Source organism: Trachinotus anak, unplaced genomic scaffold (genome assembly GCF_046630095.1).
Source record: "Trachinotus anak isolate AG129_WGS33_773 ecotype Australia unplaced genomic scaffold, CSIRO_AGI_Tana_v1 ptg000007l, whole genome shotgun sequence".
In the NCBI taxonomy this organism is placed as follows: domain Eukaryota; kingdom Metazoa; phylum Chordata; class Actinopteri; order Carangiformes; family Carangidae; genus Trachinotus; species Trachinotus anak.
The window spans coordinates 6956257-6981932 of NW_027273858.1; the positions used below are offsets into that span (position 1 = coordinate 6956257).

Sequence of the window (25676 nt, forward strand, 5' to 3'; positions counted from 1 at the left end):
CAGTGCACGATTTGAGGACTGAGGTGAGGCTGACAGCCTGTCACTCCACTCAGCATGTGTGGGTTTTTTTTTTCTTCTTTATACAACTCCAGATCAAAGTTCTCTGAGATAACGCAACATTCACTGTGTGTTTATGGTTCCTGAGAGACACCACTGCGGCTCTGTGCAGGGAACGGGTTCAGAGAAACAAAGTGTGGGACTGTAAGACGACTCAGCTTTAGAGCTTCACATGCTGTATATGAGTGGAGTGGATATGAACAAACTGATCTGAGGCAGACTTGATACAGTTGTCATTTGGAGCAGCAGAGTGGCCTGAGACATTAACAGATTTTACTCCATGGACGCGGTGGAGCCAGAGAACGGGACCAAAGTTAGAGAGTCCTTTAAGTTTGTGTCGGAGGTGAAGAGGGATGTATGGAAGGATGGTGGAGAGGAGCGTTCAGAGCCCTCCTGTTGTCTCAGTGTCAGACAGATCTCCTACACAGTCAGGTAAACGCTGCAGACACAGAATCTGAGACTCAACTAGTTTATCAATCAAAAGTTTGGGTCAAATTATCTTTAATTTTATGTGGTCTAAGTCTAATTGCTAATGAAACAGCAGCAACATAGATGTGTTATACATGCACACTTGAAACTCTTTGTCTACAGTCTTCAGTGTAACAAAACATGTTGCTGATTCTCAATACTGTGTCAGTGTGTATGCATATATTTTCAAAACAAGTGATGATCACAGTGGGGACCGATTTTGTTCTGTGCACGTTAAAAAAATTGCGTGTGTGTTTGTGTGTTGCAGTGAGCGTGTGGGTCCGTGGTGGGACTTACCCTCCTACAGGAAGCGATGGACTCGTCAGATCCTCAATGATGTCTCCTTCCACGTAGACAGTGGGCAGATCATGGGCATACTGGGCAATTCAGGTTCGCACTCAGCTCAGTCCAAAGAGCAAAAGTGTTCAAACTGAACAAAGTGGAGCAGTTAGAATAAATCTGATGTTTGTATGAACAGGCAAGAGAGAGCATGTTGTAATGGAAACAGCTCTGAAATGGTCACCTAGTTGTTCAACACTGAATACAACATATTATTTATGTTTTTCTGCGTGTGAAAGTGTTCATATGTGTTCAGGGTCCTAGTCCAAGGCCAGCGTGATCACAGGGAAAAGTATTACTAATAATGAGATTTGGAGACAACTCTTTCTTCAATAATAAAATTGACAGAACCATAAACGAGAGAGTGAAGAATAGAGAATCCCACTGTTGGCCAATCTGAAATAAAAACCTAAAAATTTTAAATGCTCTTAAATATATGACCAAATATACCTGGTGTTTACAAAAGAATATAATTGTTTTTGTGCCTTTGCGTTTAAAGGCTCAGGAAAGACCACGTTGCTGGATGCCATCTCAGGGAGGATTGGAAACTGTGGTACACTGTTGGGGGAGGTCTTCATTAATGGCAGGAACCTGAAGAGAGAAGAGTATCAGGACTGCTTCTCCTATGTGCTGCAGGTAACACACACAAACACCCAAACATACAGCACAGCACAAACACACACAATCAGATATTTGTGATCTCAAAAATTAAATAAGTTGGTTCTTCATGTTTCAAACTGGGCCCTCAGCACTACCCTGATAAGAAAAATAATCTACCTGAAGTAAGATGTGGACTACTATCTACTATCTATCTATGTATAGGAGCTGTAGTATTAATGAAATATTGCCAAACATTAATAAAGAGACTGAAAAGAGTTTTGACAGTTATTAACACCTAATCACATCCACATTTAACTTTGCCGTAGTTCTCATCACACACTGACAATAGGTCAAACTATGCTCTGTGAGCAGCCACAAGCAGACAGTTTGTATGTATTTAAGTTGCCTGTGGTTATAGTAATATTTACAGTATAGTTAAAAAAAAAAAAAAAAAAAAAAACAACTAATGAACACACACAACATTTTGCAAAAACGCCAGAAAGGCTGCCCCGGCCTCTGTATGAAATTAACTTAAGACCCTTGATAGCCTCCTCATACACTTAATCTCTCAATGAGAGGTGCTCAAGTGTATCCAAAGCCTGAATTAAAAACACTGGCTTAAAACTGGCCTTGCTTCCTTTCAAATCATCTCTCTTCTCGCTGATAGCAACCTCCACTTACCCCCCACCCCCCTGCTCTCTAAGCCTCGTCATTAACTCCCTCTGCTAAGCTGAAGATGAGGCGGTGATATGAGCTCCTGATATTAAAGTCATTCAGATGAGAGACTAAGGAGAAGTGGGACTGGGAGGCGCCACGTGTTAATTGAGGCAGGCAGCAGGTTCAGCAGGTTCATGCAATGTGTGTGTGTGTGCTCATCTGGAGCAAAGGTATATTACAGTTGGCTTGTACATGCATATATGAACATACAAGTACAGAGTATACGACTGTATGTGTCCTACATGTATGTGCACTGAGTGTGCAGGGATGTGCAAAGATGTTGTGGATTAACACACTCAAACGGACACTTTTCTAAGTCTCTTGTGTTTAAAAATGGTGGCAGATTCTACTACAAGGCATCTGAAACCATTTTTTATGATATATCTTCAATAAGTATCAAAGGCTTATGAGATCTGGGTCTTGGTTATTTTAATCTTTACTCTCTTTTCCCTCTCTCTCTCTCTCTCTCTGTCTCTGTCAGAGTGATAACTTGTTAAGTTATCTGACAGTGGAGGAGACGCTGACATACACAGCCCAGCTGGCCCTGCGGAAACACTCGGCCAAAGCTATCCAGAAAAAGGTGACTTTTGAGAGCATCATCTGCTCTGTCCACTTGTCCACTTTGTTACTTTTCTTTAGCTAAGAGACAAAAAGGAGAGAAAATGCTACAACCAAAACAGAGAGGATGATTCTTTAAACAGAGTGTGTATCAATGAAACCAAGTTTTTCAGCAACATCAATGCAAATATGCCCAACCTAAATTTACAATTTAAAAGATGAGTATCAAGTTTTTCTGTTTTCTTTAAGAGCATAATGACATTCTGCTGTGTTTTTGACAATAATATGTAAACCAAATATATGATGATATGATGACACTAATGTCAAGGCAGCGTTATATAAGAGACATGAAAGCCAATTTTAGCCCAGTGCAGGATTACATATGTCTGTTTTGTCTGTCATTTTCAAACTCAAGAATGGAAATGTATTACTTTATATTCCTTTATGTAAATATATATCACATCATAATCACTATCTTTTTTCAGAGAGCAGATGTAAAGAGAAAGTATTCATTCTAATAATCAAGTACAAGCAGGCCCTCGTCAGCTGACGAGCAAGTAGTAGTAATTTCTTTTCACCTGGCCCTTGACCTTTGGCTCCTGTGCAGGTGGCGGCGGTGATGGCTGAGCTGAGTCTGAGTCATGTGGCCCACAGTGTTATTGGAGGCCGTGTTTTCCCAGGGATCTCTGGGGGCGAGAGGAGAAGGGTCTCCATCGCCAGCCAGCTACTGCAGGACCCAAGTGAGTACATCTGCAGCTGGGATATGACTGAGGAGAATTACAGGAGTTTTATTTGGGTATCAGCAACATCAGAACTTCTAAAGTGTTTCTGTTGCTGCAAATCATGATGATGACTTGCATTAGAGTTGATAAACTGAGGCATTAGAGGTGATCTGAGAAGCTTTTAGACACATGGGATAAGAATTACACAAAATGGGCTTGAGCACAATATCAGAAAGATAATGTTCAACACACACTGTTTACTAAATTACTGCATATAACACATGGTATTTCATACAAATACTCTGGAAAGCAACAGGACCAGAGGCAGGATTGTGCCATCCTTAGAACAGAAGAAAGTTCATCACAAGACCTGTCTCTCCCTAAAGAGTTTGACAAGTCCACAGTGAAAAACAAAGGGATCTAAGTAAGAGTGGAATAAGAAAAGGACAGAGAAGGGGACGGAGGGAGAGATGGAGAAGAGTAATGAAAGACTGGGTTATCACACCACGAAGGGAATGAGCAGAGACTCACCTCTGTGTGTGTGTGTGTGTGCTCATCCCAGGTGTAGTTTATCAGGTCTACAGTCCTCCAGGGAGGATGAAGGGTCTCAGTCCTCATTCAGGATTATAAAATAGCCATGGACACACACGCACACACACACAGAGTCACACACAGAGTAATGAGGAGTTCCCATTCGCTGCCTCTCCAATCAACCAGGAAATGAATTAATCTCACAATTAAAGCATCTGCTAATTCCACCCTCCCTTCATAATGCAAAGAGGCAATCTTTTAATTGTCCTAATTAGAGTAATTAGCTTAAAAAAAAAAAGAACTGACTTATCTTCATAAGTTAAGTTGGCCCCGCTGAGAGTCCTGCATGTGCCACTTAATAAAAAGTACATTTAAAAGTTTTCCAACTTAAAAGAAGAAAAAAAAAGTTACCGTCCTGCCTTCCTCCTGTTCTCAATGTTTCACTGTGTGACAAACCTGCATGAGGGCGATGATGTCATTGGGGTGATGTCGTTGCAGGGGTGATCCTATTGGATGAGCCGACCACTGGCCTGGACAGCATGACCGCCAATCAGATTGTGGTGCTGCTGGCAGAGATGGCCCGGAGGAACCGTATCGTCATAGTAACCATCCACCAACCACGCTCCGAGCTCTTCAGGGTGGGTTTCCGAGATGAACTGGAGAGAGGAGAAAGACTGACTAGTTGACTGAAACTTCCTTTACCAGGAAAGATTCACATTCTTTCCAAGTCTGTCTTAAAACAATACCAACATGCCCATGTGTTTAGAAAATAGTAACTTTATTTATCCTCTTTATTTGGCTGACTAAGACTCATATTAAATTCAAAGTGCGTTAGAAGTCTTTTTCACCATGTGGATTTTGTCCTATATCTCTTACAGTACAATTACATTAGGACAACTCTTCTTGGTTGTTGTACACAGGAGGAACAGTTACAGTAAAAAAAAACAATTTCAATGTACATATGGGAAATTAGTGAGTGTTGTTTTCAGACTTGAAAAAATGCAAACTGAGAGGATTAAGTGTTATTTGCTGATGAAATGAAACTATTTGTTGGTGTGTGTGTGTGAGTGTGTGTGTGTGTGTGTGTGTGTGTGTGTGTGTGTGTGTGTGTGTGTGTGTCCATATGTCCTCCAGGTGTTCAGCAGGATAGCTATAATGAGCCGTGGAGAGCTGGTGTTCTGTGGGCAGCCAGAAGAAATGGTGGACTTCTTCAGTCACTGTGGATATGAGTGTCCAGAGTACTGCAACCCCTTTGACATCTATGGTACTGTCTGCTATGACCCTGGATTATGTAACACACTCCTCTGTTGACACACAAACAAATAAAGAATATGTACAGTACATTTATACAGTATCTAAATGAACGAAGCCTGTGTGTGATGTTCATTAAATTACTCAAACTGCTGTGATGTTTCACAGTTGACTTCACCTCTGTGGACACGCGCAGCAGCGAGAGGGAGGCGGCCACGTTCAATCGCATGCACGAGATCACTTCATCTTACCAGAGGTCTGACATCTACCAGAACATGCTGGCAAAGATAGAGCAGAGTCTGCAGCGGGAGGAGAAGCCAGCCATCCCCTTTAAGAGCAAAGAGTCACCCAGCGGTGCAGCCAAACTTGAAGTTCTGCTCAGGTCAGTGCTGAAGAAGTCTTCGGTCCCCTTCAGTGTGAAGACTTTGTCTGTGAACAAAATAAATGATATGAACTTAAACTTAAACAACAGAAGTGATTAGATTTAGATTTTGGAGACTCTGGTTGTATTTGTTTGCTTTTAAATGAGGGTATACTGACTTTCTTTTAAAACTATAACTAAATATAATTCTCAATTAATTTTAAAAATGCAGTTTTTAAATACCATCTGTGTGTTCTGTAATAAATACATATTCAATATATAATTAAAATCTCTTTTATACATTGATTATTGCAGGGCATTAGGAAACTCAAATTCATTGTAAAATAAGGCCAAGCAAAGGATTAATCATTCATTGCTCTCACACAGTGTGTGTGTGTGTCTGTCTGTGTATTCATTTGTGTCTTCTCTGTGTGTTTTGCCTGTAGGAGGACTGCAAGAAACCTGTCCAGAGATAGGATGGGTGTCCTGATGCGTCTGTCCCAGAACCTGATCTACGGTCTCTTCGTGGCCTTCTTCGTCATGCGTTTAGACGACGACGTCACCAAGGGCGCTGTGCAGGACCGAATTGGTATCATCTATCAGAGCGTTGGTGCTTCGCCCTACACTGGCATGCTGAACGCTGTAGCTCTCTGTGAGTGCCACCAACACCAAACATCCGTACATGGGGAGGGGGAGGCACTTCACTCCAGGTTTTCTGACTTGTCCAACAGTTTAACGTAAAAAAGACACATTAATTGTAGTGCACTGCTTAAATTTCAGGTTGCACTCATATGCTGTACTTATTCTCATAAACAACAAAAAATGGTACCATGTTTGAAAAAGTATAAATAACTTGAAACCACAAGGCTATTGTTTGCTTATCAAAGTGTGGTCCTTATTCAAATCCTAATCAAAAGTCATTTGTATCTAACAGTTTATATAATTAACCAACCCTTTTTTTTAAAAAAATTAAATAATTATTCTATCTATCTATTCTGTGACACCACCAGGTCCTGGCTTTCAGTTTTCCAATCAATTTACATGCTGGGAAATAGTGATTGGAATATCAGAGGGATGTTTCAGTGGTTACATAATGTGTGGGTGACATGATGATCCAGCATGTGTCTGATAATATCACCCAATCCATATCGACACAAGGTGGATACGATGACTTCGGGGAAATTCTGAGGTGCACATCACCTTAGTAAAAGTGATGTATTATCTTTGTTTAACAGCATGTTTGAAAAGACTTTATCTCATCTGCCTAAGCTCACTTATCGCTTGTTCAGTAGGTGAAGGGGGCCTTCTGTCTGCAGTATTTTTGTTCTCTTCAGCAAAAATGTGTAGAGTCTAGCTTGGATTTTGCTAAGTGAAAGAGTCTAAAGAGACGTCATGTACTTTTAGTGTCTCTCTGAGGTCAGAATCAGATTAAATTATATTTTGTAAATTAGATTATTGAAATTAGATTTTTTTTTTCTTTTCGGCTTTAATTTCTGGAGCATTTGCATAAAGATGACATGTAACAGTTTGTCATTTGCTGTCCGGCTTCCACTAGACACAGTTGTTAGAGATGTACATTTACCTACAAGGGGAGAATGACCTTTACTCCATTTAGAGCTCAATGGCCCCAAGTGCCTTTTTACCTACAAACCTACAGCACATACACTGGCTAGACTATCTGTGTGCACATGTGTGTCTCTGTGTTAGATATGTACCTGGTTGGTATTTATAACAGCTGCTGTGACTTAAGGTAACCCCAAATACAGACACACTTTCACACATATAACCCACCAACCACTTTAAGAGAACATAAATCATTGCTGTGTGACCACTGTTAGGAGCTGTATGTGATTCATTTTGGAGAGTTTACAAATAATTTTACAGTTCTGTGAAGTTTATTTCTGATCTTGTGATATTTATTTAGTATCATTTGCGACTTGTGTTGTTTTTTTTTTTAATCACAGTGACAGTTTCCTGGTTAAATTGAGGTTATAGGTTTAATCTTTCTTTTTTATGTTTAGGCAATATGACACAAGGCTTTAGGAGAATCTATTTTAACAGAGCACTGTTCACAAGGTATATGTTAAGAGATCACATGGACAATCATACCAGTGAAGGATATTGGCTATATGGGTTCATTATCGCGTTAATGCATCCCTTAGTTATCAGCTGAGTCTAAAATCTCAGCTTTAGGGCTCTGGCTGTCACAGATACCGAGGATAAGAGATGTGATAAAACACTGGGCTGAGCAGAAGTCACACTGGAGTTAAAAGGTAATTAAAGGCTCTCCATAAGCACCCAAACAGCCAGAGGTAGTGATGGGGATATCATGCTGACCTTGAATCTCATAGATAACAACTGATAGGATTCAATACAGATCAGCCGGTTTGTTCCAAGAGACAAGGGAACTGAGTTATCTGAATAAAACTCAGCTGTTTTAAAGATGAGATAGAGCAACACACATTATTCGTTTCAATGATGCAGCTCCTGTAAAAAAAAAATTTTTTTTTTAAATCAAGATTTCCAAATATGATCGATCTGTAAAAGTTAAAGTGTTTTAAGTATCAAAATACAAACCCCGAATGAAAAAGTACTAGCCCACTCAATGGATATTAATTAACAAGAACTTTTCTCTGCTCTTTATAACCTGAATAAATGAAAATAAATTTCATAGGATGATGAATTTTACCCAGCTACCCCGCTTCAGGGGCTTTCATGTCATCACATTATCTGCTCTCTTTCCTTCTGCCTGTTTTTCTCAACAGTCCCGGCGTTGCGAGCCATCAGTGATCAGGAGAGTCAGGATGGTCTTTACAGTAAATGGCAAATGTTCTTGGCCTACATCTTCCACATCCTGCCCTTCAGCATCCTCAGTGTCTTCATCTTCACCTCCTTCCTTTACTGGTGGGTAGTAAGTAGTAAGTGTGTATGTGTTTTTGTTCGGGGAACAGAAGCTGCACATTCAAGCATCAACATTCAGTATGTGCTCCCTCAACCTTTCTCAGCATTAACTCTCCTTTTGACCCCCGGCCCGCTCTCCTCTCAGGACGGTGGGAATGCACCCTGACACCTTGCGCTTCCTGTGTTTCACTGCTGTGGTCTTGGTACCACATATTATAGGTGAGCTGGAACATATTCTTTTTACTAACATGAAGACGCTCTCAAGCAAATATTGATGTCATCATCTCCTCAGCTTGGTATTATCTGGATTATACAAAGTACATAATAGGAACATCATTCATTACTAGTTTGTTGCTAATGCTTTGACAGGAATAGACTCTAAATATTTAACACATTAGAAACATAAGTATACTTAAGTGACCTGAGTAAATACCCATTTAATGTCATGTTTCCATCTATTAGTGTGTTTTTATCTTTTCCTCAGGTGAATTACTGACTGTGGTGCTGTTAGGAGTGGTCCAAGACCCTAACATGGTCAACACTGGTGTGGCTCTGCTCAATATTGCAGGGATCTTGGTGGGATCTGGCTTCCTAAGGTGAGATACTACTTTATTCATGTCTAATTAGTAAATTGAAGTCACTTTATGCTAAGCCTGCTGTGATTTGGATCTTTGATAAGAAAACTTTTTCAGGAAATGATAAATGTAAATAATGGAACTGCACTGGTAACACACCTCCTTTTCCTGTTCCTCTCAACAGAAGCACCCAGCATATGCCGCAGGTCTTCCAGTGGCTCAGCTACCTGACTTTCCAGAAGTACAGCTGTGAGCTGCTCATAGTCACAGAGTTCCACGGACTCGACTTCACATGCAGTAAGTTATTTTTCCCATGGGACCATCCCCTTTGTCCACCTACCATGAGAATGAAAAATCATTTTGTAATAAAATATCATAATTATAATAATTTAGTCATTATAAGTTGTATTGTAATAATGCAAAACAGTTTAACAGCCAGACTCCAAATCACAAAGTTTCAGTACAAACTAAGCATCTTAACCCCCATGAAGGAGGATTAATCCAGGACTGTTGTATTACACTGCATTAGTTCCAGCTAGGTGTTCCAAATAAACTGGCAACTGAGTGCATGTAATAAAAGATTCTTTGCAATTTATCCATTTATCGATTCTATGTTTTATCAGTGATGCTCTTATTAAGATAGACTGATAAAATATGGGTTCAGTGTTCAAGGACACTTGGCATGACAGACTGAAGGAAACTCATTGGTTTTCTTGAGGACTGGTGTATGTGAAACCTCATAACTGTTAACCCTTTGTCTCGGTTGTGTCGTTGCAGACAGTTCCAAACTTTTGCCAGGAGCCTGTATGATCACTACCGGCAGTCAGATCATTGATGAAGGCTATCCTGGCGCTCTGTCCCGATACACACAAGACTTTCTTCTCCTCTACTCCTTCCTGCCTGCCCTCCTGCTGCTGGGCATGATCAGCTTCAGGATCAGAGACAAGCTTGTACGTCACTAAAACCACAGACAAACGTTTGCGGGAGAATCTTCTGTTTAAAAACAGGAAGCTGAACTGAGTTTGGTTCAGATGATCCAAAACTGATTTAGAGTACAGCTTTACAGCATGATGTTATTCACAGAAGATGAGGTATACTAAAGTACTGCAGCTCCTGCCAACACATCATCTGTGTTTGCACTTTCCTCTAACATTCGAAGAATATCTCTGTGTAAGCACTTAACTTAAAGTTTTAAAGAATAAATTATTGCATGGCTCAGAGCATTGATGAAAACCCAAAGTGCTTCTGTTAGACATTTTCTCAAAAAAAAAAAAAAAAAAATTTCCCAGTGCAGGGTGCATGGTGTACAGTACAGCTGGGTTAATGTGTGTTGACTGGGATGCAGCCGTGAGCATTAAAACACCTGATACAACAGTAAAACAACTGAGTGATCCCGGTGCTAAAAATTACCACAAATCAGCCAAGCAACAAACAGATTCAGCCTAAGGTTCTGTGGTTCTGTACAGTTTAACTGGGCAGTTTCTGGATGTCAAATGATTGCTGTTTGTATAGAAGTATATACCAAAATTGCATGACAGACATCTGTGTACCATCAAGCACCAGAAGAATATTCACATTCTAAGCATTAAAGTGCCGCTCATGTAGTGCATGTTTTACGTTCTTGTTTAAATACTGTGATTGTAATGTGTTATCAATAGAAAGTGATGCCTCCTGTAATAATGTAAAATTGTTTATTTTTCTAGAACACATTTTAGCATCAATACACTGTACAAGTAGTTTTGTAGTGTTTAAAAATAGCTTGTCTCTAGAGATACACAAGTTGTATTAATTATCAAATAAAAAGAAGAAAACAAACTCAATGCGACTCCAGTAAATAAATATTACAATGTGTAAATGTACATGTGGTGTATGTGTGTGACCATAAAGCTGATTTATCTGTCAGGTCTCCAGTTCCAGTCCTTTCCATGACTTAGCTGCATTTCTCTTATACTGCTCCAACTCCTGAAAGACAAGTGCAGACAGAAAGAGAGAATGATGATAAAAAAAAAAAAAGTGCAGGCAATATTGATGCAGAGAAAACAATGTTTACAACAACGGCTACATGTGATACAGTTAGCTGAACACTTCAGTATATCCAGACAGTTGATGGACTCCGAAGATCCTTTCCATGTGTCCATTAGCTGCACAGCTTATCCTTTGTTTGAGGTTCATGGAGGAGCTGGAGCCAATTCCAGCTGACATTGGGGTGCTGCAAGGAACCTACTTTGTAAGGAATCTCTTTCCTGTAATATTCTGAGTTATTTTTTGATATAATCATACTTGGTATAATATAGTAACTTAAGGTAAAATGCTGTTAGTTTGTGGATAAAACCTTTTGAAAGATATATAATACCATGCATTAATAAACTTTAATTTAAGCCTTGCAAGGCTGCCTCTCTGAAAACTCATTGGGTCCACTAGTCTCCGTTTTTGCCTCTCAAGTAAGGAGACCTCTCACCTCTGGCTTCAAAACTACAAAACTGTGGCAGGAAATTATCCCCCAGAAAAACAGATGCTTAGCTCTGTGACATGAATGTGATGATAATACATATAGGGCACGAACTGGGGCTAAGGGTACATAAGTTCAGACAGAGGCATTAAAAGAATATTATCTCTTCGCATTACATTCAAGACTGGGATAAGTTTGCATGAAAGATATGAATTTACAACCTGTCCCGACATGAATATATACTTTCGCTAACTTCATTCTTTCCACTCAGGCGGAATGAACCTTTTTTTCTCTGACTGGTTATCCAGACCAGTTATATGACACACCATCCAATGGAAGGGCTAGAAGGCCCGCATCAGGTGAGAGTCAGTCAGTGATAACAGGGTGCGATTTGAGTCTGTGACTCGAGCAGGTTACTGCAGTTCAAGTGCCAGAGTGGCACCCAGGCAGGCAGGGGGCAGGAAGACTACTAGTCTCTGAGTTTATAACCGCAAGATATATTACAGCCTGTTTATGACACCATGACAGAAACACTACAATGTATAAGGTACTGGAGGACAGAAGGTTACTTTGGAGCATTACCCCTGTTTAAGGCAGGTGTGATGCAGAGAGACAGTTTAAAGTGTCTGTGAACTCTTGCTGCAGCCTAGCTTGGGCAGTGGAAGGGCAACAGTTGAACACACCTCACTAAACCAAAGAAAGGTACTTGTATTGTATATAAAATAAAATGTTCTAGATAACCATTATAAAAATCTTGAGCACTCTGGGGCTAAGGGGCCTGTTGTGTCACTACGCCTTAATTCAAGGGAGAGCACAGGAGGGACAAAATATAAAACAAATTATGTTAATAAAGAGGAAAAGCTACTTCTTACTCCAGCGTTTATGGCTGAAGTGTCACTGTCTGGACATTTATTAAATCTAACCTCTTAATCAACTAGAAAATGAGGCCCACTGTCCTAGGTGGTACTCTTCCTCCTTTTGATTTTAATGTTTTTACAATTTGATATCTCCCTCAAAACCTGCTCACTGGGAGGTCAAAGGGCAAGGTCACACCACAGATAAGTGAACAGGTATTTCTGATGAACACTGATTCATCAGAAAACTACTGTCAACTCATGAGTCATGATAATTGCAGCAGCATAGTCTGTTCAGTTTGATAAGTGAATGATATCATGATCTCTTTGTCATAGTGTTCACAGCTGTTCAGAGACACAGTAATACAACACACTAATGTGACAATCAAGATGTGTTACCTGGTCTTTCTGGGCTCTCATGGCATCGATCTGGGGCTCACTGTACTGTGGGTCTCTGGCTGGATCCTTTAGTTCCCTCTGCTCACTCGTATTCTGCAAAGTCAGTTAGATGAATAGAAATACATAAAAAATTCATTGTCTAAACGCTTGTTCATGTAAACATGCATATTTATAAGAAATACTGCATTTACATACACGTATGTGAATCCGATTGTTCTGTATGAGGGTGTTTATTTTCTTAAACACCTGAGGCTAAATCAGTTTCATTTTGTAATACTGCAAGACAAAAGTGCCTCCAGCAACCGACCTACCTCTTGGGGGAAGACGCGCTCGTAGACTTTCTTCCAGAGATCCTTGGGGTTTTTGGCATGCAGCGAAGTTATGTCCATGTCAGTGGTAGGAGGAGAACCTAAAATAACAGGAGAATTGTTCTAAACACATTATTTTTAAACCCTGGTCAAGGTAGGGGTATGTCTTTCAACACAGTAACAGCATTTTAATTCCATTTAAATGCATTACCGCTCTTTGCCACTGAATGGTGCTGTGCTCACCTATTTGACTGAAGGAGTCAGAACCTGCTGGAATAATGAGAGGCTTGGCGGAGTCACAGGACACAGTTTTCCTGTTCACAACATAAAAAAAAAAGAAAAGAAAAACATCCAAAACAAAAGAATTGAATAAATAGTACATTACCGTATAAACCTAATTATTTTAGTTTGGAATACATTTTCTCTTTCATTTAGAGTTGTCTCCTGAAAGGCTCTTGTAAATAGAGCACATAGCAGAGGCCCAGAATGTGTGAGAAAGCCTGTTGTATAGGATAAAGGATAAATGGTAAAGGATAAGTGTGAAATCTATCGAGTATTAGTGACAACACTAAAGTAATGGGTTTAAAAATAACACTGAAGAAATGCCAGCTACAGTCATCATCCACTACTCGCTGGTGCCCAGTGCTGTGTTTTCCTCCTCACCCTCTGTCCAGACCGAAAGCCAGGTGGGAGAAGAAGCTCTTGGTTTTGGACATTAGACTCTCCGACTTGATGCTAGTGAACTGATTAGGCAGAGGAACAGAAAGAAAAATTGAATAAAAGAAAAGTGGAGCAGCAACAGAAAACAAACAGAGGCAAAAAAAAAGATAAAAAAGTGTACACCAAAGTACGTTTTAATTTATGTCATGTTAAATGTAAATATGTTACAGTACAGTGAAAGCACACTTACAAGAAGAGAGGCTGCATAGTAGTGGGCAACAAAGCGCAGTGTTTTACTAACCACTTTCCTCTTGTCAGAGTCAAATTCCTGCAACAGAGATGTAAAAGATTTCCCTTTAAATACAGTACACAAATTATACCAGGGTCAAAGAGAGAGAGATATTATTTCCAATTCACACCAGTGTAACTGTAACTATAAAGTACCAAAGTTTTTAACAACATCTCTGCCTAGAAATGTATTAAGTGATGTCCATTAGAAGTATTTAAAAAATTGATGTAATGAAACGTGATTTATTCAGCAGGCAACCAATTGTATTGGTAAAATCTAGATTCAAGCGTTCGTTTTACCTGAAAGATGTCATACTTGCTGCCAATGATGAGCAGAGGAACAGGAAAGGGACTGAGCAGCTCTCTGTCCTGGTAATGGAGTTAACAGTTAACTCAGGATACATGTACTATCTTATATTCACACTAGACTAAAAATGAATCGGCTTTCATCAACACCAAACAACAACAACCAAAGACGCTTTGCTACTACTATAGATTTAGTGTACTGTATGTTGCCCTTGACTGATGCCACAAACTAGCTCGAGGAATGTGACAAGAAAAAAGGCCATGTAAAGGTTATGGTTTGCTACAACTAAAGGTTGAGTGGCGTGTGTGCTGTGGAGATATGAGCTAAAGCAAAAGGGGATGTCAGCAGTTAGACGAGAGAGGGAGATACAGAGTGAGCATATAGCTTTTATTCCCTGGAAGGCCCAGCTGAGCGACATCAGCTGACAACCCTCCCACATCAACCAGTTGCCTTCTGAGGACAACCTCCTGACAGAGATCATGTTAAACTTATGGTGAGTATAATGAGCTGAGGTCTTACAGGATAGTCTTTAGGTAAGATCCGTGCTGGTGGGTGGACAGACGTCTGGTGTTTGGCTCCAGCTTTGGCCTTCTCTGCTTGCTGTGCCTGGGAAGAGACTTTCTCCAGCTGAGCTTGAGCTGCCTGCAGCAGCTTTTCCATGGTTCCCCACAGAGCGTTGGGTTTAGACAGGTCCAGGATGAGGATGACAGAGAGAGACCTGGGAGAAGAAAGGAAGGACTTTTCTTTGATTTTACTGGCATGACATTTCTGTTGAAATCATGCTGAAACTCTGCCCCTTACACTACTAGAATATATCACAACAGCGGAATATCAGGAATGTGTGAAAGTGACCTACTTGATGCTGACAGGAGTGATGGGGATCTGGACCAGGTCTGACAAAGAGGTCCCTCCTCCCAGCTCCCATAGGTGGGCTATGTCTTTGGGCTGAAAGTGGAAACCACCAGGCAACAAGTTTGACTAACTGCCCAAAAAATATGACTTTAAAAAAACTGTACACGCATTCTACATTTTTTCAGTATTTTCTATTAAGAAGCAGGGTATTTACTGGAGCATTAGGAATCCAAAACACCATGTCAAATACACACACCAACTCTTACAGTAAGCTTGGTGCATTGTGCTAAATATGCTTGAGTACTGGAAGTTGCAACTAATTAATCTGCAGTCTTTTGTAGCTCTTTACAAGGATGAACTTTTCACACTGCTCCTTCTTATTATTTAGTTGTGTGTGAGTGTCCAGAACTAAAAAGGCTTCCTTACTGTGCTGTGTCCTCGAGCCCGTCTGCCAAAAGTGTACTCCATCGCCAGAGTTGGCTTGGGGGGTTCATCCCTGGTGGATAAAGAAAAAATATTATTATTGTGTATCAACATAATTTAACCACAAAGATTCACATATGAGGCTTCAGTGCTTTCACCCTAATTGCTTTTTTCACAATTAGAGCTGGCTCAGGTACCATTTTGTGCCATGTCATCAGCCCTATTCTCTGAGGAAGACAGTGAAATGCAGTTGAAAGCTTTAAGAGCTATTTGAGGTTAGATAATAAATTATGCATCATGTTCCTAGATGTCAAGATTGAGGTTCCATGCTCAAAGTATTATTGAAACTGGCATGTTTCATTGTGTTTTGAGTGAACTGTCTCTTTTACATTAGTCTGCATGAATAGCAGACTAAAAGCAGGTTTGCTTTTGTCATGACGGTAGATTTGCCCATTGTGAGATGAGTTAATTACCTAGACCACACATACTCACCTGTCCAGGCACCTGAGGAGAACAGACGTTTTACCCTGATAAAAAAAACCAAAAAAAAAAACCCAAAGGTGAGCTCTGAGTGAGAAAAATAAAGACAGCACTTCTCTCTGCGGTCTGGCACCACGGTAAACATCATAGTAAACACACCCCAGACTTGCTCCCCATCAGAAACACGCTTCTCTCGCTGACCGCCTCTCCTCCGTCCTCCTCCCCGCCTCCGCTCTCCCGGCTGCGGACCTCCGCCGCTGCCAGCTCCCACAGCGTGTCTGAGCTGAAAAACATGACCGACAGAAGACAAAACCGTCACATTGTTCGAAACAAACAAAAAACAAACATGGTATCATTTCTGTAGGAATAATTATAAAACGATTACAAAAAACGGGCATACAAACGGATCCTCACCTTATCTTTGGCATCTAATGTGGTATTTTACTGACAAAGTTGACAAACCAGCTAAACAGCTCCAACAGAACCGTCACAAACGTTGCCAGAGTAACGGCACTGTTTGATGACGCAATCAACTTTATTTGTTAGAGGGCTTTCTGGGAAATGTAGTGCCAGTGTTCAGACATTTTTATCTCGACAAAGTGACTTTTATTGCGGGAAGTTAAACGATTAGAGTTCACTTTCATGAATGTCTTTTGACAAGATTTGATTTCTACGTTAGATTTGTTTTTCTAAGTGTTATGAAACAATTCACTTTAGGTTACCAGCTCTACACCCCACTGTAGCGTTCCTCTATGTGCAATGTGCGATGTTCAGGGGACACAGGAAGTCTCAGAATAGTTGTTTGTCTGGGTCCTATGAAAACAAATCCATTTTCGTGTAACTATGTATTTCAAACATGTCTTAAAATATACTTATTATGGTCTTTGCCCTGTGGTTCAACCACCATCATGATAGATCAAATTGTAATTTTTACTGGTTTGAACAACAATTTAAATCAGAGACGGCTTGGGAATACTCCTCTTTATTCTGAACACAGTGAAATATTGTTTTCAGTAGCAGCAAAGTAATTCAGTTAAACCATGAGTAAATGAGAAGTAGGCAGAAGACTTCCAAATTAAAAGAAAACATTTAAATTACATTAGACAAAATACTGTACATGAAATTATGTCATCCAGTTAACAGCACAGGTATCTTAAAACAGGGCAGTTGAGATCTTCAGTGAACCAAAAATAGGCCTTTCCACACGCAGCAATGACCTGAACAACTTGAAATGTTGCCTTGGATAAATCCTTTAAATTGCAGATGGATGGTAATGGATGACAGCGAGTCTCTTTTTTGATGAGAAAGATGTAATCATGTGGTCCGTCATGACTTTTTCCTGGGCTGATCACAATAGGGTACATTTTCTAGTAGAAGGCTCTCTCTGGGTCGGAGCACTGAGAGAGAGTGAGAGAAAAAAAAAAACTTAGCATGTATTAGGAAAAACCATTCAAATTCAAGAATTTATGATTCCTGATGTATGGTCTTTGCATAACACATTAATACAGAACAACTCTAGCATGGTACCAAATTAATAGAAAAACAGGGGAGGAGTAAAAAAAAAAAAAATCATACAGAGTTTGCCTTCTCCCACATGTTCCATTTGTACCACAGTCTCTCGAAGAACAGCTTCCACATCTGAGCCCATTTTGATCATCTGTAAAAAGAGAAGGGTAATTAGCTTTTCAGGTTGAACTGGAGACACAGTTGGGCAATTGAGTCCTGGGAACAAACATGTAAAATGCCTCCCTTCAGTTGTAGCACTAGCCCCACTGTTTTGCATCTTTTTCTGTGAAATTTTGCAGGTTAACCATGAATCAAAGTTACTAAACTTCAGTATTTGGTCACGCTTGATATGCGCAAAAGGAGTGAAATGTGATCAGGACTTTACTACCTTGGACTTAACTTTTGGACTTTCCAACAAGAAATGTCTGATATAGGAGCCTCCTAACCCCTTTGACCCCTGGGCCTCTGCACTGGAGACCTATTTCAATAATCCTTTATTGACTCCAGTGGAGAATACAGTGGCATAAGCACATACTGATTTCAATGCAGATTTGAAATGGCAGAGTAATAATGCTTAATTAGAAATGGACACGGTACCTTCTTGATGTTTTCATCTGACGTTTCATTTTTGTTTTTCCGGAACTCCTCGTTGATCTTTAATTTTGCAGCTTGTGGAAGAAAACAAAATGATAAATTTTATACTCCAGAGCATGCAATTCGGGTTGGATGGTGAACATCGTACATAACTCACCTGTCAGCGCTCTGTTGTCATCTTTAAATACAACCATCCTTGTTCTGTGCAGTGCTTTAAACACGCTTAGGACCTGCATTGACACAGACAATCAGCTTACTTGAACTGAAGCAAATGTGGATACCCTACTTCATCTACTTGATGTTTTATGGTGTTTGGCAAATGACATAGTGGTGCGACAAGTTGAACATCATCTCCAGTACTTCTACGTAAAAGCTCACTCAAATCACATTTTTACTGTATGTCTCTAAAGTTCAGTAGCAGCTACCTTCTCTCAGCACCGTATTTTGGACAGTAAAGCATAACTTGTTTCAAAGTTTCTTCTTGTTCACAAAATTTCCACCTTCCTGCATTATGTTTTCACTTTTTAAATAATGTACTGTACCATCCTTTATACCCAAACTATAGTCCTGGATATTGGTCTCCTCTCACCTGACTCCTCCTTTGTCAGTTATTAACAATAACCCGTCATTTTAGCTAACCACTTACAATATCATGCAAATAAACCATAAAGCAGACATGTCTGTAATGAGTCCAGCTGAATGAGCGACAAGAAAACACTGCTTTAATAATGTTATTCTTATAAAACATGATTCTCACCTTCAAACGAGTCTCCATCTTGACTTTTTCTGATTTCACTTCCGGCGCACAGGAAGGTATCAATATTGACCAATCAGAGCAGACATTTAAATGACGCACATCTGTAGTCATTTGGACCATCAAGTGTAGTTTCTCCTCGTCTGCGCCAGTCTGCGCCAACATGGCTGACGAAACGGCGAAAGCACAGGCTGCCCAGCCGGGCGGGGACACAATATTTGGAAAAATCGTACGCAAAGAGATACCTGCTAAATTAATCTATGAGGATGACCAGGTATGCATTACATTTTTTATAAACAGAAGGAGATTTGGATGTAATAAGTCATACTTATTGCTCAAGAGTTCCTGTTGAGCTAACGATAGCTCTGCGCCAGCTTTGTAGAAACCGCTACTGGACTAATTTTGTGACAAATCATAGAAGTGAGGCGTTTTATCGGAATATAACCAACCCAGTGCTGTACGGGCTGTGTTAGCTTGCACCCAGGCTGCTAAAAGCTTTCTTTAAAGCAGAACAAGCAGGTTAAAGGTCTGTAACAGAGCTCGGTTTAGTTTTTATTCTGCAAGTTTGAAGTCGCTGCTCATGTTTCGCTTGGCCCCTGCAGACAGTTGGCTCCCTACCGACAGATGACAGGGTCCACTTGGCCAAGTCTGTAACGTGTAGCCTCTGCAGAGTCTTGTGTTGTTATTCCTGTGGTTTGGATAATGAGGCACTCAAAGCATCTCAACATTATTTGTGAAGCTGCCGGTGTTACACCCAAAGATTCACATCACTACGCGGTAAACAGGTTTCCCTGCATTGTGTTTATGCATGGACAACTGTAAACATAAACATGAAACAAATAGTTTCAGTTCTGTATGTCAGCCAAGCAAACAAACTGCTTATTCTAAATGCAGAGCCACCCTTTTTGTTTTGCACTACATTTAATCTTCACCCACAATGGAATGAAAGAAAAGTAGTGACATGTGCACTGCTTTCTGCTAACGATAACAAAATACAATGCATTACATGCTATAGATGAAAACATTACTGTCAGATAGATAGATAGATGCTTTATTCATCCCCTAGGGGAAATTCAGTTGTTCAGTAGCCAGGCACAGGCTCAGCGTTTTTAACCAGTTTGTGCAGTCTCCTTGTGTTCTTGTCTGACGTGCTGATGCTGCAGCGGACTGCATCATAAGAGTATGAACTGCTGTGTGACTCCGCAGCTGCCACTGATGACATGACAAATGATGAAAGTCTTTGCATCTTCAAGTAGAATGCAGTCTGATAAAACATCCTCACAAAATGCAGCAGCCAATCATATTGACCCAACACGTAAACAGCTAAAGTGCAAGTCAGAATACAAGTTGTGGGGGTATTTATTGCATTCTATCATGTAGATGTCTCTGTTTTCTGGTCAGCTGCACCTCATCTGTCTGCCCAGACTAAATGCTTCTTCTTCTTCATTTGTTCTTTTGGATTTCAGTGTGTAGCCTTCCCTGATATTTCTCCTCAAGCTCCCACTCACATCCTCGTCGTCCCAAAAAAGCCAATTGTTCAGCTGTCGCAAGCCGAGGAGAGTGATGCTGCAGTAAGTATGATCATAGGTTCTCTGCTTTTATAATGGACTGTAAAATGACCCTTCAGTGATTTGTCAAGCAGCTTTCTGTTTGTGACCACTAGATGGCCAACTTGAAGCTTGTCTGGACATCTGCGGCACCTGAACATTGTGTTTTAATCCAGGGTTTGCTTGCTTATGTTTATGCATACATGTATGAATTTTCACTTCATTGTCATTCATAAATTCTCTCTGTCCCTTAGTTGTTGGGCCACTTGATGATAGTTGCTAAAAAGTGTGCTCAAGAGGCGGGCCTGTCTAAAGGCTACCGGATCGTCGTCAATGATGGGCCAGATGGAGGCCAGTCTGTCTACCACATACACATCCACGTCCTGGGCGGACGCACCATGCAGTGGCCCCCCGGCTAACCTTCCGTCTCCTGGCGCAGACCATCCAGCTATCATTGTTCACATCTGTTGTCTGACAACCAGTACTGTTAAATGTAGACTAAAACAGTTTGTCATGTGAAACAAAAGCCAAACAAAACCTTGAAATTCACCAGTGGTAATAAAATGCAATTCACAACAACACAGAGAGTCACGTTTTTCTTTATCTTGACTCTTTTAAGATTCTTCAGAAATATGAAGATAATTTAAATGTGTTGTTTACTGTTCTTACAGTTGGGATTTTAAGCAGCGCTACAGTCTTTCTCTTGGTGTTGTTTCTAAGCTTATCAGCAACAGACAGATCAGATAATATCAGATAGACTTTGTCGTCCAACGCCATCTTCTAGCCAAGGTCTCACGTAGACACTTAACACTAGTTAAAGAGAAGTAGATCCGTCTTTGTACTAAACCCAGGTTGCAGGTGACACTAATTTCAATATACTCATCTATACTTATTATGTATTTAATACCACATTAATACTCCATGTATGCAGTCTATGGTTGGCATTTCCTCTTGTGAAATGATTCAGACAGCTGAGCATGCAACATCTCTAAGAGTTCAGGCAACACAAATGTGCAGTGTAAGAGTCATTTGCATTTTCAGTTGAACCATGACGACAGGTCAACCTCTATTCAGTGAGAATTGTAGATATTTAACCCTTAATATAGAATGAACTCTTTTCCAAGAGTTATGCTATGCCTGTGTACAGGCACAGTTTTATCTTGAAAGATTAAATCCCATGGAAATTATAATCTGAGGTCAACCAGGTTCCCGTTAAAGAGCACTGTACACATAATGTCATCACAGAGATCATTGTTGGCATATTGTGTTAATACAAGTGCTTGCATGTGTCTGTTTGGATTTGACAGTTCAGTGCCCAGTTAAATAAAAACAGAAACAAGTGAATGGCTCTGTTTTATTAACAGTAAGAAACAATGCAGATAGTTGAACAAATATAAAATACATGAAACATCCACAAAATATTAAAACAAAAATAAATAAAATGGTGTTTTTTTTTCTTTACAAAAATGACACTAATCAGATGACATGTAGAATTTAAAAAATAAACATGTACCTAGCATTCACAGTCCCCTAACTTCATTGTTTTTTTTTTTTGTTTGTTTTTTGTTTGTTTTTTGATAAAATGGGGGGAGAAAAAAACAAAAACAAAAAACAAACAGGTAACACGATTAGAGGCTTCGCTTGCACAGACAGAATAGTTCCAGAGAGGCAAGGCAGTCACTTCTGATATCAGGCATAGAGATATCATTCTTTGTCAAACCATTTGACATTTGCAACCTTTCACTGCTTCTTCACTACTTCTGTTTGAAAAAAAAAAAACACCACAATCTGATGTGCAAAATCATTTTTTTAGACAACTAACATCTTTTTTGTTCTTTTAATCAATGCCCTTCTATAGTCAAAATGGGCACTTCGAGGCATCGAAAGACAATGTACAGTACAGTATAGAGAGAAGGAAATGAACTTGTATTCTGGTACCTAAATTCACTATTGTGAGAATATCTAAGTACTAATACACTGCCTTTAAGTCATCTTACTCTAGAACACAGACTATAAGATGAAGAGAGATTCAGAAAACGGTTAGTTCCCATAAAGTAACTTGAAAAGCAGCAAAGTCAATGAGAAAGAGGTTAACTATACTGTCTCTCTGCAACTCTACAGTATCTGGACGCTGGAACTTCCCCTGTCGGTGGAAAGACAACGATGCACCTTCTGTATATACACTGATATGAAGCCATATTACAAGCGAAATCCATAAAATAGATGGAAAGCAAGATGGGATCATTTCTACTCACTGACGATCCTCAGAGAAAACATTTTGAGCCACAGAAGGCCTCTCTGTTAGTTGCCCATGTTCTTTTTGACAAGACAATTAAGCTAGATCCAGCAGCTTTTCCAATGCTCAGGTTTTGTGTGTACATGAGCTCAAACTGTTCAGTGACAGATAAAGAAAATGACATTTTTTTAAGTGACTAAAAAGCATTAAAAAGCAAAGGTCTCGGTATCTACAATACAATACCAGTATCTAAATATTATAAAATATTTAGTGTACACACTTATTTTCTTTGCTCATCAGTGCAGTGCATCAGTGTAAAAAGAAGTCACATCGTCTGTGACTGAAGAAAGTAGAAAAAAGCCAATTGGAAATCATAGGACACTTGAGTGGATTCACTACAGCAAAAGGCTAAGAGCACTGATTCTGACAGGCCATGTGACATGGGTCAAAGAAGGATATGGCAGCAATGATTAAACTAGTGGTTCAATATAATAAATAAGCTTGTTGCATCTTTAATTAGCAGAAAAAAATGGTCTTGACATTCAGAGAAGAGGAGGTGAATCTCAGAGGAAGGTTGCTTCCATCTAAAACATACAGTATGAACTGCCATATCAGCTTTTGCACAACAGATGAATTTCAAGATGGCTCTATTGTCTGAAAATGACAATATAAATAAAATGGTTAACTTTGGTAGGTGATTATTTTGACTGAAAATGATCATTGGTTTCCCACAGGCTTTTACTACTGTGTGTAAACTACCATTCAATATTAGTAATATCAACACAGACACCAACTGGCAGGTAGAAAGCTCTCAGCTCTGTCATGTACATGCTACTGAAGTGACAAACTTTGTGTAATATTTTTTCTAAGTACTGGGAGGGAAAGGTAGGGCAGGAAAGAGTAAAAGAGAATGGGTTAAGGACAGGTAGGTGAGTACAGAGATGGGGAGGCACTACAAATCTTTTTTTAATGGAGTCAGTTGGAGAGATGGTTCAATGGACGGACAGTTAGTTATGAAATATATAAAAATTCTGCTTAATTTGTGAACTGTTTCTGGCATAAAGCATGTCTGTTTATGACTGTGTAGTTTGTCAAGGTGGTTACTTAAGGCTGCTGAAATATTCTTTGTACTGAACAAGAGCTAATAAATTATTGCAGGGTTGCATTTCATCATAGTGTAAATAGAACATCTTTTGCAAGTGTTATTTTACAATGCATTCCGTTTATCTGAAATTACTGTATTTAAGTCTTAAAAGTTGTCTTGTATATTATTTGAAGGGACAAGGGGGGGGTTACACTGCTACTCTCGAGGATGTGTTTTAAGGCATGTCCTTAGTGTAGGTAGGGTCCTGACACATGGAGAAGGCAAGAGGAAAAGACTGGAGGAAGAGTGGAGACTGTACAGCCACAGAGATCTGCCCGCTGAGAGAGCAGCCAGGTAGCATTTAGTCCATCTGGAAGTCAGGCTGGCCAGTCAGCATGAGTAGTTTAAAGGACCAGTGTGTAGGATTGGGAAGGGAGGGAATCTTAATACTAACAATTATATTTTCATTAGTACATAATCACCTGAATCTAAGAATTGTGTTTTCATTAGCACTGAATGAGCCTCCTATCTACGCAGGGAGCGGATCTTCTTCCACAGAGATCACCTGTTGCACTGCCATGTTTCTACAGTAGCCCAGAACAGACAAACCAAACACTGGCTCTAGAGAGGGCCCTTGTGTTTTTACGTTACCTGAAAGCCTCTGCAGGTTCTTCTACATGCTTGGATAGGGAGGGATGGGGAGAGGGGTATTCATTTGATTGCAATCTGCAACCTCACCACTAGATGTCACTGAATCCTACACACTGGTCCTTTGAGGGTGAAAAGCTCATAAAATGACATATATCCAAATCATTCATGTGTCAATTTCCTTTCAAGAGTATGTCCATGATGCATCAGCTGGGGTATAGCCAGTGGAGTCTAAAGCTGAAGCACTTTATTTCCGGCCAAGGTCTGGTAATGCTTTTGCTAAATTATCTTCATATTATATCCATAATCCTAAAGTGGTATAGTCAGCAGAATGGCAACTGTTCTGTCAGAAAAACTGTTTCATTGTTTCTATTCCTGTTGTCAACGCTGATTACCAGCCACCTGCATTCCAGACTCATGTTTATTCACAGAGCCTTGATTTCAGGGAAACTTTGACGTTCACTTCTGTGCGATGGCCTCCTCTCCGCTTGGCCGCATGCGGTTGAAGGGCAGTCCTCCGACCCCTGTTAACCCCAGACCCACACTGGGGTCTCGTGTAGTTTCCTCTGTGCTGGCAGAGGAAGCCTGGACCCTGGCGGAGGGTGCTGATCCTCCAGGACCAGGAAGGATCCCTGGCAGCGAGTCTTTGGCTGGGGGTGCGGAGCCAGGGCTGGTGGCAGAGGGGGAAGTTTTGGCGGTTTGGGGCTTGGTAGGGGTGGTGGGGCTGGTGAGGCCGAGGCTGGCCAGGGCATCCAGAGTCCCATCTGGGTCTACCATGACATTGATGACTGAGACAGAGAGATGGAAATAATCAGTGTGTGAAGGGCTTTGTGTAAAAGTCAATGTACATTTGCTGCTAAAATAAACCTTAAAAGAGAACTTATTCTATTCTAACTTATTAAAGGAGAAAACTTATTTTCTTTGTTGTTGTTTTTTTTTTATTGAGTGATGGCATCCTACATGATCAAACTATTTTCAGATTCAGATTTGAATATTTCACATGACAGATTTCTGTATTTATTTTTTTCTCTATGCTGTTCTCACTGGTTTGAAGTGAAAAAGTTCATCCCATGCATTTCAGTGCACCAATCAGGATTTAACAACATTTGAATCAGAATCTGGTAAATTCTGGATTGTTTGGTCACTGTCAATCAGATCTGATCAAACTACACCCACCCAGTACTGATGACTTTTTTTTTTACTTAAC

At 40.1% G+C, this 25676-nt stretch overlaps 5 protein-coding genes across 12 annotated transcripts in view; 2 read left to right on the plus strand and 3 right to left on the minus strand.

Moving 5' to 3' along the window:
• The first annotated feature begins 337 nt into the window (after positions 1-337).
• On the plus strand, positions 338-10939 carry abcg5 (ATP-binding cassette, sub-family G (WHITE), member 5). Its single transcript, XM_071480178.1, has 14 exons — positions 338-489; positions 794-915; positions 1364-1500; positions 2663-2761; positions 3347-3479; positions 4491-4630; positions 5127-5256; positions 5412-5625; positions 6051-6256; positions 8370-8508; positions 8651-8724; positions 8990-9101; positions 9265-9377; positions 9858-10939. Exons 1-14 carry the CDS (start codon positions 338-340, stop codon positions 10040-10042), a joined length of 1956 nt encoding a protein of 651 aa, XP_071336279.1. The 3' UTR covers positions 10043-10939.
• Positions 10755-16671, minus strand: dync2li1 (dynein, cytoplasmic 2, light intermediate chain 1). The gene is made up of 13 exons (XM_071480179.1): positions 16515-16671; positions 16260-16383; positions 16113-16147; positions 15624-15693; positions 15202-15290; positions 14865-15063; positions 14339-14407; positions 14001-14078; positions 13754-13833; positions 13334-13404; positions 13094-13191; positions 12783-12875; positions 10755-11042 (listed from the first exon to the last, which is right to left on the minus strand). The coding sequence occupies exons 1-13, from the start codon at positions 16526-16528 to the stop codon at positions 10980-10982; spliced, it is 1083 nt and encodes a 360-aa protein (XP_071336280.1). The 5' UTR covers positions 16529-16671; the 3' UTR covers positions 10755-10979.
• A 395-nt stretch (positions 16672-17066) lies between these two features.
• On the minus strand, positions 17067-19040 carry lyrm7 (LYR motif containing 7). The gene is made up of 5 exons (XM_071480180.1): positions 18958-19040; positions 18358-18430; positions 18204-18274; positions 17676-17757; positions 17067-17497 (listed from the first exon to the last, which is right to left on the minus strand). The coding sequence occupies exons 1-5, from the start codon at positions 18973-18975 to the stop codon at positions 17427-17429; spliced, it is 315 nt and encodes a 104-aa protein (XP_071336281.1). The 5' UTR covers positions 18976-19040; the 3' UTR covers positions 17067-17426.
• A 28-nt stretch (positions 19041-19068) lies between these two features.
• hint1 (histidine triad nucleotide binding protein 1) lies at positions 19069-21082 on the plus strand. The gene is made up of 3 exons (XM_071480181.1): positions 19069-19228; positions 20421-20525; positions 20756-21082. The coding sequence occupies exons 1-3, from the start codon at positions 19118-19120 to the stop codon at positions 20918-20920; spliced, it is 381 nt and encodes a 126-aa protein (XP_071336282.1). The 5' UTR covers positions 19069-19117; the 3' UTR covers positions 20921-21082.
• A 759-nt stretch (positions 21083-21841) lies between these two features.
• Positions 21842-25676, minus strand: part of cep170aa (centrosomal protein 170Aa) — a 41767-nt gene continuing 37932 nt past the window's right edge. For all 8 annotated transcript variants that reach the window (XM_071480174.1, XM_071480170.1, XM_071480172.1 and 5 more), the window contains one exon: positions 21842-25257. In XM_071480174.1, the coding sequence (XP_071336275.1) occupies positions 24929-25257 (329 nt within the window). In that variant the 3' untranslated portion in view covers positions 21842-24928. The remainder of the gene's footprint in view (positions 25258-25676) is intronic.

Excerpts from the sequence above, each read along its gene's own strand:
- abcg5 (XM_071480178.1), top strand. The coding sequence starts at position 338 with ATGGACGCGGTGGAGCCAGAGAACGGGACCAAAGTTAGAGAGTCCTTT. Across the intron at positions 490-793 it reads CAGATCTCCTACACAGTCAG|TGAGCGTGTGGGTCCGTGGT; the intron begins GTAAACGCTGCA and ends TGTGTGTTGCAG. Across the intron at positions 8,509-8,650 it reads TTCACCTCCTTCCTTTACTG|GACGGTGGGAATGCACCCTG; the intron begins GTGGGTAGTAAG and ends CTCTCCTCTCAG.
- dync2li1 (XM_071480179.1), bottom strand. Across the intron at positions 16,148-16,259 it reads TGATGGGGAGCAAGTCTGGG|GGTAAAACGTCTGTTCTCCT; the intron begins GTGTGTTTACTA and ends TTTTTTTATCAG. Across the intron at positions 15,694-16,112 it reads CTCCTCAGGTGCCTGGACAG|GGATGAACCCCCCAAGCCAA; the intron begins GTGAGTATGTGT and ends TTTATCCACCAG.
- lyrm7 (XM_071480180.1), bottom strand. Across the intron at positions 18,275-18,357 it reads TGACAACAGAGCGCTGACAG|CTGCAAAATTAAAGATCAAC; the intron begins GTGAGTTATGTA and ends TTCTTCCACAAG. Across the intron at positions 17,498-17,675 it reads TGTGGGAGAAGGCAAACTCT|TGCTCCGACCCAGAGAGAGC; the intron begins GTATGATTTTTT and ends ACTCTCTCTCAG.
- hint1 (XM_071480181.1), top strand. The coding sequence starts at position 19,118 with ATGGCTGACGAAACGGCGAAAGCACAGGCTGCCCAGCCGGGCGGGGAC. Across the intron at positions 19,229-20,420 it reads TAATCTATGAGGATGACCAG|TGTGTAGCCTTCCCTGATAT; the intron begins GTATGCATTACA and ends TTTGGATTTCAG. Across the intron at positions 20,526-20,755 it reads CCGAGGAGAGTGATGCTGCA|TTGTTGGGCCACTTGATGAT; the intron begins GTAAGTATGATC and ends TCTGTCCCTTAG.